Genomic DNA, 15,442 nt, shown 5'->3' with positions numbered 1-15,442 from the left:
ATTTCACGTGGTTTCTTTCTTTATTACCCATGAAGGGAAAAGCTCAGAGATGGTCATTGACAGGGTGGCCTTCTGCGAGTCTGCTTGTAACAATGCATTCAATGCATGATGAAAAGGATGAGGAGGAAATCAATAAACCCTGACTGTGGTGGGTTTCCAAAATGATGGTACCCTGTTTTCCAAAGGGAATAAAGACAAGACTCTTTAAAAAAGCTTGTGAAAGAGAGTGCTATGAAGGAAGTGGTTGGCGTAAGATTGAAGCCCATTAGGCAGGCAACTTGGGAGGAAATGCAAAATCTGTTCCTTACATGCACATCTGGGATACTCTGTGTGGCTCCTGATAACCCAGGAAATGAGCGAAGGAATTGCAAAGAATCCCCAGATGTTACCCATGGGCGTTGCTCCAAGGAGTCATGCAATTTGCAGAACGGGAGGAATGAGAGTAATCGTGCAGTTCATTGGGCTGAGTAGGGACAATCAGTGCAATTCTTGAGTCTCCAAAAGGCATGTGCGACTCAAGTGAGTTCAAAATTGAGCCTCCTGGGTTATTCCTTGATGTACAGAGCAAGTACAGATATAATCTTGGAAACCAGAGTCAGAAAAGGAGAGACCAGGACAAGGTATTCTAAGAGACACTGACCTAGCGGCATCCTCAACGGGAGAAACGCCAGGCACCTTCTTAAAGGAAGACAGTGTCCTTCCAGACTCCTCTAAAGTATGTCTGTGGTCCCTAGTTCGAGAAATGCTGGCTTAAAAGAACTGAAGTTTTACTCTATTCAATAATAACATAATTCCACACCAATACTTCAAAGGAAAAGACTTTTCTTTTGAACTGTACTTATTATAAAAATGAAACCCAGAATTAAAAACAAATTCTCATAGACCTCTTGGCTTCTCTGGAATATATCCAAGAAGTCTAGCTGGAGAAATTTTGGTTAAAAGTAGCAAACGCCAATTTCACAATAAGTCTCCATTAACATGAGGATATTCAGATGTTTGATTCCATGTATAATTGGGCTGTTTGGTAAAATAAGCAGGTTCAATTCCAAGTAAGAGAGCCAGTTTATATTTCTCTGTAAGAAGCAGATGCCAGCGAGTTGTAGAATAAAACTCCACTTGGGAAATTGATAGTGGGTAGGTGTTATTTTTGAAACGCTGCTAACTGCTTGATAGGTTGGAGGCAGCTATATGAAAGGGAGGTTGAAGGTAGCAGAAATGTCTTAATGAGGAATTTACTATGATGATCTTCCCTTGCTTTTATCTTACATTGGTAATAGATGATGGTGATGGTGTTGGGCTTGGGGGACGATGATGATAATGACGGTGACGGTGATGATGATGACATTACCTCGCATTTGTTTGTCTCTTACTTCATGGTAGGCACTGTGCCCATACTTTACATATAACCCAATGAAGTAGGTCATCTCTTGTTTTCCCGTTCGCAGACAAAGAAACTGAGGCACACAAAGGTAAAGAAACCTGCCAGGATTTGATGTCAGGCAGACTGACGTACAAGCTTGTATCTTAAGCACTTCATTATGCTTGCATTGCCCTGAATTCAAGTAAAACGGATATGGATAGATGAACCTCTACGTCACACCGTATTTTTTTTTTATCAACAAACACAAATATAATGGAATAAAGTAGACTCTGATTATTCAGATTATGGAAGGAAGTGTTTCAATGCAGAGAAAAAATTTCCTAGGTAAACCAGATATAAATCGGACCTGAGATGAGCAGATAGAGAAACGAGCAAAAAAGTACCATTGACTAACCTCAACCATTCAAAAATCATCATCAGCTGAGCCAACACTACACTGTATCTAGTCCTTTAACATAAAGTGTGTATTATGGGATCCTACCTGGATCCCCGCGCCTTACAGAAAAGAGAAAGGTTTGACTGTGCGAGGGTGGCCCATTCATACAATTCTGCATCAAAGTAATAAAATTCAGGAGATGGACCAGTCCTTAGAGATCATCTCATCCAAGTGTGTTCTAAATTCCGTCAATCACATATTGCATTCGTGATATTTGTAATATCTGCACTGATATTTACTTAATATGTTTCTTTAAATTTATTCAGGCCTAATATTGCTACTCAATTTTGCTACATCCCTAAGCAATACCAGTATAATCATGAGTTTGATGAGCTAGTCATAGTTTTCCCAAATACGTATTTTTAAAAACCCTATGTAACTATTCAATAAAATATATTTGCACACCAACAAAAAGCATTTCATGTTTGGGGACTATACTCGGGCAAGCAGTTACGTGGTCCAATCCCCTCATTTGCCATAGGAAGAAACTGAGGCTGGGGAGGTGGGTGACTACTTCAAGAGCACCCAGAAGATTTGTGGCAGAGTCAAGCCTAGAACACAGATAACCCCCATCCTCCGTCAATCTATTCTTCATGACACCACAACAAATCAGACAGTGAGTGATGGGAAAATACCCATCACAAATACCTACAGGAGCTCAGATCTCGAGGGCCCTCTTTGTGTTCCTTTCCTGTTAATGTACAGCCTTGAGGGCACTTTGTGGGACCCACGAATCCCAAACTTGGAAGGAACCGGTTCTTAAGAAATGGGATAGTTGATTTTTTGTCAGAGCTCAAGTGACAGAACACTTGCTACTTACACTAGGGTAGAGCAGCTCCTCCCCCCAACTTTTTTTTTTTTCAATAGCTCTTATTCCTCTACGTTTTCCTTTGAGTATAGAATCTTCTTCATGCTAACTCTCACCCCCGGGTTTCTGTTCTAAGAGTTCCAAACTGTTTTAGTTCTGTGCTCTTGTGAAGTCAGTAACACTTCATTTTAAGCTAATTACTTGTTGGCTCTGGCCCTAGCACTGTGGGCCACAGGCTAGTATATCAACAGGATCCCATAAAACAGTAAGGGTGTGGTACACGAATGCTCCAAGTCACTGTCTCCCCACAGAACTAAAACATTGAGCCTCCTTTCCCTCTTCTCTTCTTTCTCCTTTTTTTTTTTTTAAAGTAGGCTCCATGCCCAGCATGGAACCCAACATAGGGCTTGAACTCAAGACCCTGAATCAAGACCTGAGCTTAGATCAAGAGTCGCACGCTTAGCCGATTGAGCTACCCATGCACCCTGTCCCCCTTTTCTTTTTTGATGGGAGCTCCTTACATGGGCACATATTACTAAATCACATAGGAAACAATACCAAAAAAAATTTCCATTTAAACCACAGAATGGTCAAGCCATTAAGTGAGGATGAGCCTTATGTCTGTCTCTGTGGTCTATTTTCCAACTAATGCTTGAAGCCCTTCTTCAACACCCAGGCCAAGACAGTCAACACTTTGAGTGATGAGAATCTGATTACTTGTAAGGCAGTTTTTTTCATTTTATTTTACTTTTTTGGAGTGAGTTACAAAGGTGTTCTTGTAAATTCTACCTTCCGGTTCTCATTCTGAGCCTGGGAAGGAAAGTTGGGTAGACTGCCTGACCCCAACTTAAAGAAAACTTCTGGGCATGTGGTGGCTCATGTTTTGGCCAAATCGTGGGGGAAAAAAATCAGAAGTTTAACTCTGCTAAAAGTTTGTCCATACTCTTTAACAGTGAAAGACCATCCCTTCAGGTTTTCCCTTTAAAAAAGAATGGAGCTCCTAGCATAGGCTCCAATAAGAACCCCCAGAGGAATAGGTTAATTAAGCAATCAGAGAATTAGCTGCTCCCACAGACCTGGTGGTAAGGATGGCTCCACAGTGGCTAACTTCATCTCGACTTGATCTCATTGCGGAGTCATGAAAGCTCGAATGTTCAAGGATAATAGCTACAGGAAAAATGCTTCCATAACTTAGAAGGAAACTGGAATGAGCTGCGGAAGCAGCTGCACTCCGTCTGAAGGTGGGTAATTTTGATAGGCACTGCCTTCCCATCTTGTTCCCTGGAGCTCTCAAGCTCTCTCCCTCTCGGACCGTGACCCTGTCTACTTCTGATGACAATCACTTAATCAGCACATCAGATTGTCGCACGGCTGGTTTTACCTTGGGTAAAGATTCATTTTCCTTATTAACATCACAAGAACCTACTTCTTTCCCCAACCAATTAAAGAGGAAAAATAGAAGGGCCCCAAGTGCAATAGAGGGAAAAGAAAACTGTTCTGACTTGTGGCACCCGGCAGGTCACTCAGGCCCACACAGTCCTAGAAATCGAGTCCTCATGATTCTGAAATGCAACTGGAGATCAAGACCACACAGACAACACAAACAAGTTGTAACCACCATTACCGGCACTGCTCACTAACCAGATATCCAACAGTTCACCTAGGGTTGGCGCCTGGTGTTGGCTGATTTATTCTGTGGGTGCATTTGTTTATGTTATTCAGAGCGGGTGTCTGGACAGCCCACATTCAGGGACAATAGCAACAATCCTCAGTTAGCATTTAGTTTCCCTCCTTACATTCTCTGGCAAAATGTTATTTCTCCCTGTACTTGGCTCAACTCTTCCGCTCACAAAGCACATGAACAATTACTCTACAACAGACACTTAGCTGAGTTTACTACAGTTCACATGATGTTTGACCTCTTCTGTAGCCCCTTTATGCCTGGGGGTATAGTCTCTGGATGGCCTTCTGAAGTTCAGTTCCCAGTTCAGTAAGGGGACGTGGGTGACAGAAACAACCACCCATTTTAGGATTATGTTTAAAGAATAAAACTAATCTAACCACACAAGGCGCTTTCTGATTTATTCATAAGAGTAAACTGCAGCCTACCCAAATAATACTAATATATTCCAAAGATAAACATGAATTGTGGTTCATTAAATTCAAAGCATACTTCTTATCTATTCAATTCTGTAGGTTTTAGCCATACCTTACATTTAACTTGATAGAAAAACATAATATAACAATTATTGCTTGGTAGACTCCAGTCTACCAAGATGTTAACTCTAACAGTTAATATTTAAATGTTATACCTTATATTTAAATCTTTAGCAATACGTACTAAATTTCCAAACATAAATAATAATTTGGTTGAAAATTCCAGAAATGCATTTGACCAAACGTACGTAGGTCCTACTCGATAGAGTTTTAGAAGTCTGTTTTTATCCTCATTCCTGCCCCCACACCCTCCAACCCCCTCCACTGCGTCTATCTTCTTGCTTCATTCAGCACAAAATGTGAGCCACAAGTGATGTCAACTGTTCAGATGACGATTTGCAATGATCCTAAGAAAACCACCTCTCACCACAACCTTTTGAAAATAGGCTGTAGACCACCCTAGTACCCCAACACGAACCACCCGGGCTCGGCCTCACCCCAAATCTCCTAACGCACTGTTTGCAGATAGGTGCCATTTCATTCTTATTTATTTTCTATTTTCAAAATACAGCATTTGAGGCTCTGCTCAGAAAGGACCAAAAAGCCTCTCTTTCCTTTCTGTCAGTATCCCTGAGGAGGATGACCGATTCTGGGCTTGTAAATTGTGGCATTTACTTAAAACGAATTGACAGGAGTATCTGCTCAAAATAAAAGTCTGAAACTCCACACAGCAGCTCCAGGGCCAGAGGTTGAAAAGCAAAAGAAGCAATTATGTGCATCCAAACATCTCGAGATTCTGAATAGCAAATCTCACCAGCTAAGGTGAGATTGTTTGGCTTTTTTTAGAGCAAGTCCCAGTGAACAGAAACCATGAGAATATAGCACCTATCCTACAAATAAAGCCAGGGAGCCCCACTTTCTCACAAGAAAAGACTTTGGTGATAAATATCTTTATAACTTACATAGCGTGGACTCATATGGCCACGAGAGAGCATAGTTCTGAACAAGAGACTTCCCTGGACCTGAAACTCCCTTCATTTTGGTAGCTTTACCTGACACGTGAATTTGTACACTCTCTCTGTCTCCTGAGAGCTCGTGCATGTTAGCGCATGCATGTGTGAAACTCAAACCAGGCACTTCAAGTAGCAGACACGCCGTTCCCCAATCCATCGCACCCATAGGGCTGCTAGAACAAAACATCTCCTGTGTTCTCTTGCTGGCCATAGCCTTACCATCTCCTACCCAGACTAGAAGCGCCACCATCCCAGTTCACCTTCAAAGGTTCCAGAGACACGTCCACTCAATTATTATTTTCTCCCCACTCCCACACTGGACCTTGTCCTTTTCTCTGACAGCTTTCAAATCACAGCAGGGGGCCAGTTCCTTAAGTGAGTGTGGACCAGCTTCTTTCTTCTCTTCTTTTTCTACCAAGATCTGTGCAACTGTCTAATTCAGGGGTGGGCCAATTGTTCCCGTAAAGGGCTGGGTAGCACAGGGCTCTGTGGACAGTGCGTTCTCAGTGGCAAGGACTCAACACTAAGATGGAGTGTGTAGGCTGACAACATCGCAATGAATGGGAGTGGCTGTCCTCGAAAAACACTTTGTTTAGCGGACACTGAAATTTGAATTTCGATTGTCACATGTCAGAAAATCTCTTTTAATGTCATCAATGTAAAGACGATTCTTAGCTTGTAAGCCATAGAGAAATAGTCAGCAAGTCAGCTATGGTCCCCTCAGCCGTGGTTTTCTAAACTGTCCCAATCCATCTGGGCTGTGCTCCTGTGAGCTCTTCCCAGAGTGAGGCTGAGTTGTAGGTGGGGGAGAGCCAGCAGGCATCACTGTGGGGGCAGCAAGCCCTCAGCAGGGGTGGAAAGGGAGCGCAAAGGGGAGGTGAGGCTGGATGGTGTGAATCGAAAGAAAGTAGGATTTTCTACCTAAAGGTTATTGGTTGGCAAGAGCTCTTTTGTTGAGGGCGGGGGGAGGACTGGGGCAATGGAGCTATGGGGTTGGGGGAAAGTCTTTAAGTCACACCGGGCATACAAAAGTCCACCAAGAGGAACGCCCCTGAGAAATGTAAGCTAATGGTACGAATTGTAAACTGGCTCAGTAGTGGGCCATGCGCATCCCTCCCTCCAGAGTTTTCTGAATTATCCCCCAGACTCTGCAGGGAACAGAAGATGAAAGCAGCTGCCGGGGAGCAGGATCTGGACCATCATTGAGAGATTGCAAAAACAATTCACTGCCAACAGACTGTCCCAGCAGGGTCCCAGTGCTATGGTCGTCGTGGCCTGGATTGGCACGCTGCCCCTCGGATGCCCAATCAGATGGAAGCGGGGTAATTTCTAATGCACAGTCCGCTTGATCTCTGCTTCACCACTCAAATGAACAGCATGGGAAATTGCGTCTGACCTCATGAGTCAGCCCTGGACAGGCTCCGAACCCCGTCTCTCCCTCCAGGTAGCCAATCTGGGGGCTGCGGTGGCAGGGCTAGGACAGAGGGGAGGGCCCCAAACTCGATGGCTAGATTCAAAGGTACCTTGAAGGGGGCAAGTCAGTAGTTTGCTTGGAAACGTCTCTGAGAATTTCCTTGCAAGCAAGTGGGTTAGCCAGCTCTGCAATGAACTCAATGTAGCAAAAGCAAAAACTAGAGGTAAAATGATACTCAAGGTGACAACTTGGTCACTCTGACTGTCTGAGGGATGTGGAAAACCAAAGAGCAGTTGGCTCCCATCTCCTCAAAGGAGATAACTGGGTACATTCAATCCAGTATCATCCTACCCTGAACCACAATAGTGACAAAAAGCAATCAGAAGCAAAACTGAAGAAACTTGGAAACTATTACTTCTCAAGAGAGAAAACAACCTTAAAAAAAAAATCTCAGTTGAGAAACTTATGCAGAAAGGTGGCTGAGTGAGAATGACGTGGGACCAGAGGAGAGCATTGAACGGTAGCGGCAGTGATGGGGGAGGGTCAGGAGCCCAGGGACCACGCCTTCTCTTGGGACAGCAAGAGGGTGCTCAGACCTCTTCTGGTGGTCCCTGGCTACCCAGGAAACTTGGGAGTCCTGCCTGCATCTAACCTCGTCTAAAATAAGTGAATCCAATTGTTGCCAGCAAGCAGGGATCCAGTGATCCAGCCAGTGGGGAGAGTATTCAAAAAGGGGAGACTTGCAGAACACAGTCATGGGGTGGGGGGGTGCTCGAAACCTCCAGGTCCTGACAATTTCCCATGCGTGTGCATTTCTCCCTCCCCAGATCAGTCATTTGAATGGATTTTATCTGGTTTATTCCTTGCCTCCCAATCTGGAATTCTGGAAAGAAGGGAAAGCGTTTTCTAGTCGGGAATCTTGCTTTTCCCTTGCCTACCCCCCTGACGATTTGGAGAGGCAGCGGGAATGTTGTAGAGCACTCGTGTCCCTGAAGGAACAGCCAGTTGCAATGCACCACCATCACTATAGATCTACGATTTATGAAAATAAAGCAATATGTGCCTGTTTCGGTGCCTGCCGTTTGCCTACCAATGGTGCAGTGTTCACCATTCCAGCCCTCTCGGCATTCACATTTGCCATCTTTACAGGTCCCGTGCTCAATGCAGCGGGGGTGGCACACGCGCTGGTCACAAGCTGCGCCTGTCCAGCCCTCTTCACAGCGGCAGGCTCCCCCGATGCAGACGCCGTGAGTGCCACAGTCTACTGAGCACACTTCTGGAAGAAAAACAATGATTACAGCTCAACACCACAGCTGGCAAAACCCTCCGCTGGGCGCCAGACCACACACACGGCCTGGGTCCCTGAAGCAGGCCCCAAGGCCCATCAGGAGTGTCCCCTGGGGAGGCCTGTCCCTCCACCGGGCTGGATATGAACTGTTCCATAGTTTCTAGAGCAGTGGTTCTCACGGTGGGGTCCGTTGACCAGCAGCATCGCTGTCACCCAGGGACTTGGCAGAAATGCAAATTCTTGTGCCTTGCTTGGACCTCCTGAATCAGAAACTCTGGGAGTGGGGCTCAGAAATTCATTTTCGCAAGCCCTCTGGGTGGTTTCGACGTGCGAGGACCACTGTTCTAGAGCTCGAGGCCACCCCAGGTGGAGGTCAGACAGCGGCCATCTGGTTTGGCAGTGCTACGTACGAGGTGCCATCTGGAAAGATGTACGTGTGGATCCTGCCTCCCTGGCCAGCTGGGATTTTTACCCTGTTGAGAGCCTGACCTGACCAAAGGCCACTCGGGACGCCCGCAGCTCCATGCCCACGATGATCGCAAACCCGCCCGTCAGCCCCGTCGGCACCTTGGGGCAATGATGACCGCTATAATCGTGCTGCATTTACACAGCCTCTTTCTCAAAGGAGCTCAAAGTCTTTTGTGCTTGGGGAGGAGACAGACAGACAGATAAACACTCTCTGGCGTTCCAGACCTCTCACTCGAGGACAAGCACGTGCCAGACATTCATCCTTATGACAGACTGCTGAGGGAGGCATGGCTCATCGTGCCAGGGGAGGGAACACCCAATCGGGAGGGGCAGTGACTCACTCAAAGTCACACAGCATATCGGCAGCACGGCAGGGTCTTGGATCTAGGGCTCCTCCTCCCCCACCCCTGCAGAGCTTGGCCTGGACCACTGGCATCAGCGTTGAAGCCAGAGGCGAGTGGGCTGAGAAGACGTCTCAAAATAGCCCATTTTAACTGACTCTTTTTTTTTTTCCTTTTGGAATGAAATATTCATTTCTTTCCCATTGTAGGCAAAGCTTCACATATATTCCCTTCCTGATTGCCATGGCAATCTGACAGCTGTCTCACTACCCAGAGGAAGGGGGCGGAATGATGATCGCTTGCTTGGATAGGCACTTGTCACTGCGAAAGGAACCATTCTTGGGTAGGTTGGGACTGGCTTGAACTGTTGAACCGTTCCATTTTAGGGTCACTCGGGAGGTAGGACACATACTCTTAATTTTAGGAAAATAAAGTGTGCAGCGCAACGTCATTATTTTCCTGTCACTGGAGAATTGCGGAGCTTTATAACATGCTCACACGGCACCCCGAGGGAGCCTCTTTTCTGTTTTATAGGACGTTCCATTCAGTTTGTCTGGGACTGAGTTGTTCTGTTTTGTGTTCTGGTACCTTGAGGGAGTGTACATAAGAAAACCTATAATGCAAATGGAAGCATCCCTCCCGGGCCCCTCATCCATTTGTAGTGATGGAAGAAACGAGGCACGAGAACCTGCGGTGTTTTTGTTTGTTTGTTTGTTTCTCAGGATCACAGACTCCATGACCGAGGAAGAGAGAGTGAGAAAGGCACTATGCAATTAGCCTATGTCCCTTCATCCCAAGCTAAGTGTGAAGAGTAGATTCCCACCCACTTGGGCTCACGGAAGGAGCACAGGGCATGAGTGTTGGGAAAAGCGAGGAGGAAATCTCTTGGCTTACCAACAGAGCAGTCGGGACCCATCCAGTTGGGATCACAGCTGCAGAGGCCCGTGTCGGGGACGTATGTGCCATGCCCACTGCACTGGTCTGGGCATTGGACCCGTGCCAGCTCACAGTTTAGACCACCCCAGCCAGGGCTGCAGAGGCATTCTCCATTTACGCAGACCCCATGGCTGGAGCAGGTGGGATCCAAGCAATCAACTGAAAGAAAAAAAAAAAACGAAACAAAGAGGAAGAGTATCGATCACTCATGGGGGATGAGCCACGAGATGTCAGCTTGCTGCTGAAGAAATCGGTAATTCACTAACTCCTATCCCCGACAAGCAAATGGAGGAGCCCAGGTAATACTTACGTGGTCTCTTGAAGAACAACCCATAAAAAACTCAAGACTTTTTTATTTCCCAAAACACCGAATCTCAAACTTGAAGAGACGGTAAGAGAAGGAGGGGATTTCTCAAGCAGAGTTAGGAGCAACCAGATAGAGAGGTGTGCCATTCAATGCTGAGAGCCTTGTACTTACAAACGTTAGTACCTTCATTAAATCATATCAGAGCCTCTGAGCCTGGGACATGAATACTGGTGATATCTCTACATGTATCCCCAAGCCCAATTATCCTTCACTATCAGAGAAGAAAAGAAGGCTCATTCTAGCTTCACTAATACTTGCCTTCAGAAGGTAACAAAGGATTACAAAGAAAACCACTGAAACTCATAAATGAGTCACTTTCCTAATTAAATGTCACTTAGGCTAAGTCTAAAATTAGGTTTCATTCTCCGAACACACATCTACCGCAGGAGTTGGTAAAAGAGCAAGACAGAAGAGGTGAAGCTGGGTGTGGAAATGATCCCAAAGAGGTGACTGTCCCACAGCTAATCAGGAGTGGCCTGAATGGGGGAGTCTCTGGCCGTGGCACTGACACCCTCTCAGACTGTCGGTCAGATGAGCTAATGGTCAGATTTTGGTCATTGTCGTGCTTGGCAGTTTCATGGTCTGGTCGTTTGGCCATCTTAATGCTGAGTGGATATGCATCCAGGAGGCACCACAAAGGTGCTCGCTGTGTATTCCACTCACAGGAGAGGTGAGAGCGGCAAAAACCAGTTCCCAAAGACAGGACTTTTTGCCAGGGAATGTGACCCCAAACCTTGGACATCATCCACCCAGGTTCAGAGTTGGGCAAACAGGGCTTTGTCGAGGAGGACCAACTTCCTTCAGTGTTCCTAGAAAATGACGCAGTGATGGTTGGAGAAGAGGTCACTGCACATCGTGGGGTCTGAATGGCAAATGGTGGTCCTGCAAATGGCTCCAATATTGTCTTGTGGATCAGAGAAACAGGCAGGTCTCATCTCCTTATTTAAGACACACACATTTTCCTCATTTTAACAGCTTGGAAATCGGGCCTCTTGGCCTAGAGTAACACATTTGCTTCTGCCATCATCTGGGGGCGCAGCCAGCTTGAGGCCCCTTTAAATTCCTTTCTTGAGGTTTCTTGGACCACACTTCTGGTAAAATTGAGTCCCTCACGTGAATGTGTGCCATCTTGTAGTTCCAATCCTCAGAGATTTTGATTTCTCTCTCTGCCTGATGCCAAGAGTGAAACATGCAAGATTTTTGGCCTCTAAATAGTTCACCACGACACCGAGATGGCAACCCTTTGGGGTCCAGCTTTTTGTCTGAATTCTTTTTTTTTCTTCTTATGGCATACAAAATAATGGTGGGTTTAAAGTCGATGATATCTTGGCTCTAAATAGGACATTATTTAGATTATCCATGCCACAAACTATTTCATTCTGGGAGACATCAGACTTCAGGAACTTGGATTTATTAGAAATCATAGTACCCCATGAAGTTTCCAAAGAGCATTGCTCCCTTGAGGCAACAATAAGAATTTTCAGTGTAAAGAGATGTTTCTGAGCTGATCCATTTGAATCTTCTCAGGAAGATATTATTTACAAAAACCAACTCAAAACTCGTTGAGCCATGGGGAAACAGAAGCTGCCATTGATTTAACAGAAATCAAAAATACACTCTCAGGAGAATTTCAGTGATTTATTATTAGTTGGAGATGTTTATGATGATGCTAGTTGTTCTGGTTGCAATCACTTTAAGGTTGTATTCATTGTCTTGGGGACTATAACTTCTGATGATATGAACCCTTTCTGATATCTTCAAATTTGCTCAGGATGGTGGAGCACGTCTGGCGGTAAATGAATCGAAAGTTTCAAACACAGAAGACATTTACAAAGAGGCTGTGCAATACTTTTGGTGTCTGTCTCATGCTTAGCATGGGTAACAAAATATAGTAGGTGTTCAGTACACAGTTGATACAGAAATGAATGGCAGACTTTGCTATAAGCATTTGTCGTTAGTGAGACAAACATTCGTGAAGAACTGACAAGAAAGAAATGATGCTAACAACTTCTTGCTTTTGGGAGGATTCTGGGATCTGCGTGATATGAACTAATTCATTCAGAATCAATCCTGTCCACATTCTTCTAATAGAAGAAAATCCCAAGCTTGTAGTTTTTTCTCTGTCCCTTTTTCTAAAACAGCAAAATCAAAATAGACACAAAGATATCTCAGGTGCTATGTGTCTCAAAAGTTATTCTCCATCTATAATTAGCTATTTAAAAAGTTTGGTGAGGTGCCAACAGCTAGGAGCTTTCAAAAAATTCAAAAAGTATATCATAATCTTTTTCTTAAAAGGATGAAATAAAAGCTAATATACCCCCCAAAAAAGCAAAAGAGAATGAGTAGATTTTTCTTTCAGATAAATTAGCTTTCTCTTCTCTATCTTAAATTGTAATATGAAGAAACGAGGAAAATCCACTGGGATTTATTGGCCCAGGAGTAGAATGTCATCCAAAGAATCATTTATTGTATCTAGAAATATGAGCTAACCCTCTCAGTTACACCAGTAAATATGCCCTTTGTGCTATATAATTACAGCAGCTGATGGAATAGCTAAATCCAGACTTTAAGAAGAGCAGTTTCACTATGAATTTTAAATTTGGTTCCAATTTCAGAAGATGGTCTTGTGGCCACGTCCTTAGAGTCTTTAGCAGGCAGGAGGGACTGTGGCATTTTACGAAGCTTTATAAATAGAAACAGTGTTATACTTAAAAGGGGGACAGTGGCCTTTACCAGCTAAGTACCATGTGCCTTACAACACCAGCCCCCTGGCAGCTGAAATCATTAGAACTCATTTAGTCTTGGGTCCTCTGTAGGTTTGACAAAAAAGGGTTGTGAATGCAATTTCTATCCCTAAGGATAAAAAAAGAGGTCAAGGAGTTTTACAAACAATATGTACTATAAACCCCTGAAGAACCATGAATTACATTTATGAAGTTAAATGTCATTGAAAAATGACTCAACCATGAAACTGACATGAAAACATGGCTGACTTAAACTAATATGTCAATTCCTCGCTCATCACCTTCCCACTCCCCCAGACATCATTGAATGAAAACCTCTGGAATCCGTTCTTTCATTTTCTTGTGCAAATTTGTTAATAGTACAACAGTGTTTATGCAGCAAAAATGGAGGATGGCAACTATTGATTTCGTTGCCATGGCCATTTCAGGTAAATTGTTTGAACGTTATGACTATGATGAATATCAGAAATAAAAAAGCTAAATGGAAGAAAAAGTGCTGATCCAGACTTTCTGATTCCATTTCCTATTTTGAAAACAGCATATGAATCACCTCGGTTCATTCTTTTTGGGTAGCAGAAATCAATAGAGGAGATTTCATCCTTTCATAATGACCCACGTGGCTTCCTTGTTTTGTTGGATGGTTAATTCATTCGGAACATTTAAATAAGACGGGTAGGGAGAATAAGAAAGTTGAGAAATCACTTGAAATTCTACTCATACAGATATGAGCAATCTTTACTGGAGGGAAAAAATTCTAAGACAGGCAATGTCATTGCTCTATCATTTTGTTCTCGCCAAATGATGTATGCAAAAGGTCGTTTTAACCTTTCTTGTCATATTATTGGCCTCTCCCATGTTTTCAGCAAATGCAGCTTTGCCTTCTGCAATCCATTTATCTTTAAGAACTTTAACCTTTCAAGCAGGGTTATTAAATCAGTCCTTCCTCCATCCAAACTCCCAATTTGGTTTTATGATGCAGATGGAGGGAGGCTACCTTTTATAATAGAGGAAAACATATATAGAGTGTTGAGCAAATGAAGATCTAGGGGTCAGACTTCTGGGTCCCATTAAGGGCATTACCACTGATGTATTGGAAAATCCTAGAAGAATAATGTCATGGAAGCGGACTCTCTGTAGCCAGAGTTCTAAAAACTATGAAATGGGAGATTTCAGGAGGGCAGCTTTTGCATGTTACTAAGGATAAGTTACTGTCATTACTTTGCGGTAAATGCTGTAACGACTGGTAAATTTTTATAGAACACTGGAGATCCATAACGTAATGGGGTGGGAGATCAGACCCGCTCACACGTGAGACCCTCATAGCACCTGAGGTCCCTTCTTATCAGCTTGGCAGGGAGAAGCTGAGAGAGAACACGGGATATGGCGCCTAACAGAGTCTTTTCTTGGGGGGCACCCTGGACAGTCCTCTCAAAATGTTTCATATGGGGTAGGCGGTGGGCTTCACTTTTTCCCTTAGTTTGTTGGGAGAGCTGACGCTTCTTTTTCCACTGGGAGTTGTATGGGGTCGTGTGCCTGCGAGACAGACATAGAGGAAAGCTACTCAGCTGGTAGAGACCAGCTGAGCCGATTCACAGGCTGGGGAGTGAGCCAGGGATGGACAGCACCAAGGCTCGTGCCTTCCTAGCAACTCTGCTTGATGCTTTAGATACAGAGAAACAACAGAAGGACAACCAGAGACCATCCCCTGGAAGCACAAATACAGAGGGGAAAGGCTGACAGGCAGGTTGGTGGAGTTCCCTCGCCTTAGAGGTCCCAACACCTTGGTACCAAATAACTCTTCTGAAAGCACTAACCAGAGTGATGAGGACTAGTAGAAGCTGGCTTCTGATCACCTTCAGAGAGGGGCTCTTTCTCTCGATCCCTGCACTCCATCCTCCATGCCCCCTTCCTGATCACCAAGTCTCATTTCTGATCATGTTTTTCAGACTGAATTCATCTGATTATACCCCTAACTTTTCCCCATGGGTGCCAGAGGCCACCTCAATGCATATTATACTGAGCTCTTCAGAATTCACCTAATTCCAGGTCTGTGCTACAACCCCACCCTCTTCTAATTCTGATTTAGGTA

At 44.4% G+C, this 15,442-nt stretch overlaps 1 protein-coding gene across 12 annotated transcripts in view; it reads right to left on the bottom strand.

The window, feature by feature from the left end:
* The window catches only part of TENM2 (teneurin transmembrane protein 2), a 523,183-nt gene that overhangs the window by 130,999 nt on the left and 376,742 nt on the right, over nucleotides 1-15,442 (bottom strand). For 5 of the 12 annotated variants that reach the window (XM_044388563.3, XM_044388560.3, XM_044388561.3 and 2 more), the window contains 2 exons: nucleotides 10,201-10,401; nucleotides 8,273-8,485 (listed from right to left, as the gene is read on the bottom strand). In XM_044388563.3, the coding sequence (XP_044244498.2) occupies nucleotides 8,273-8,485; nucleotides 10,201-10,401 (414 nt within the window). The remainder of the gene's footprint in view (nucleotides 1-8,272; nucleotides 8,486-10,200; nucleotides 10,402-15,442) is intronic. The other 7 variants (XM_048224309.2, XM_048224310.2, XM_044388562.3 and 4 more) reach the window with 2 other exon arrangements.

The sequence above is a fragment of the Ursus arctos genome, unplaced genomic scaffold (genome assembly GCF_023065955.2).
Source record: "Ursus arctos isolate Adak ecotype North America unplaced genomic scaffold, UrsArc2.0 scaffold_15, whole genome shotgun sequence".
Lineage (NCBI taxonomy): Eukaryota > Metazoa > Chordata > Mammalia > Carnivora > Ursidae > Ursus > Ursus arctos.
The sequence above is the reverse complement of the archived record's forward strand: the minus strand, read 5'-3'. Positions and strand labels throughout refer to the sequence as shown.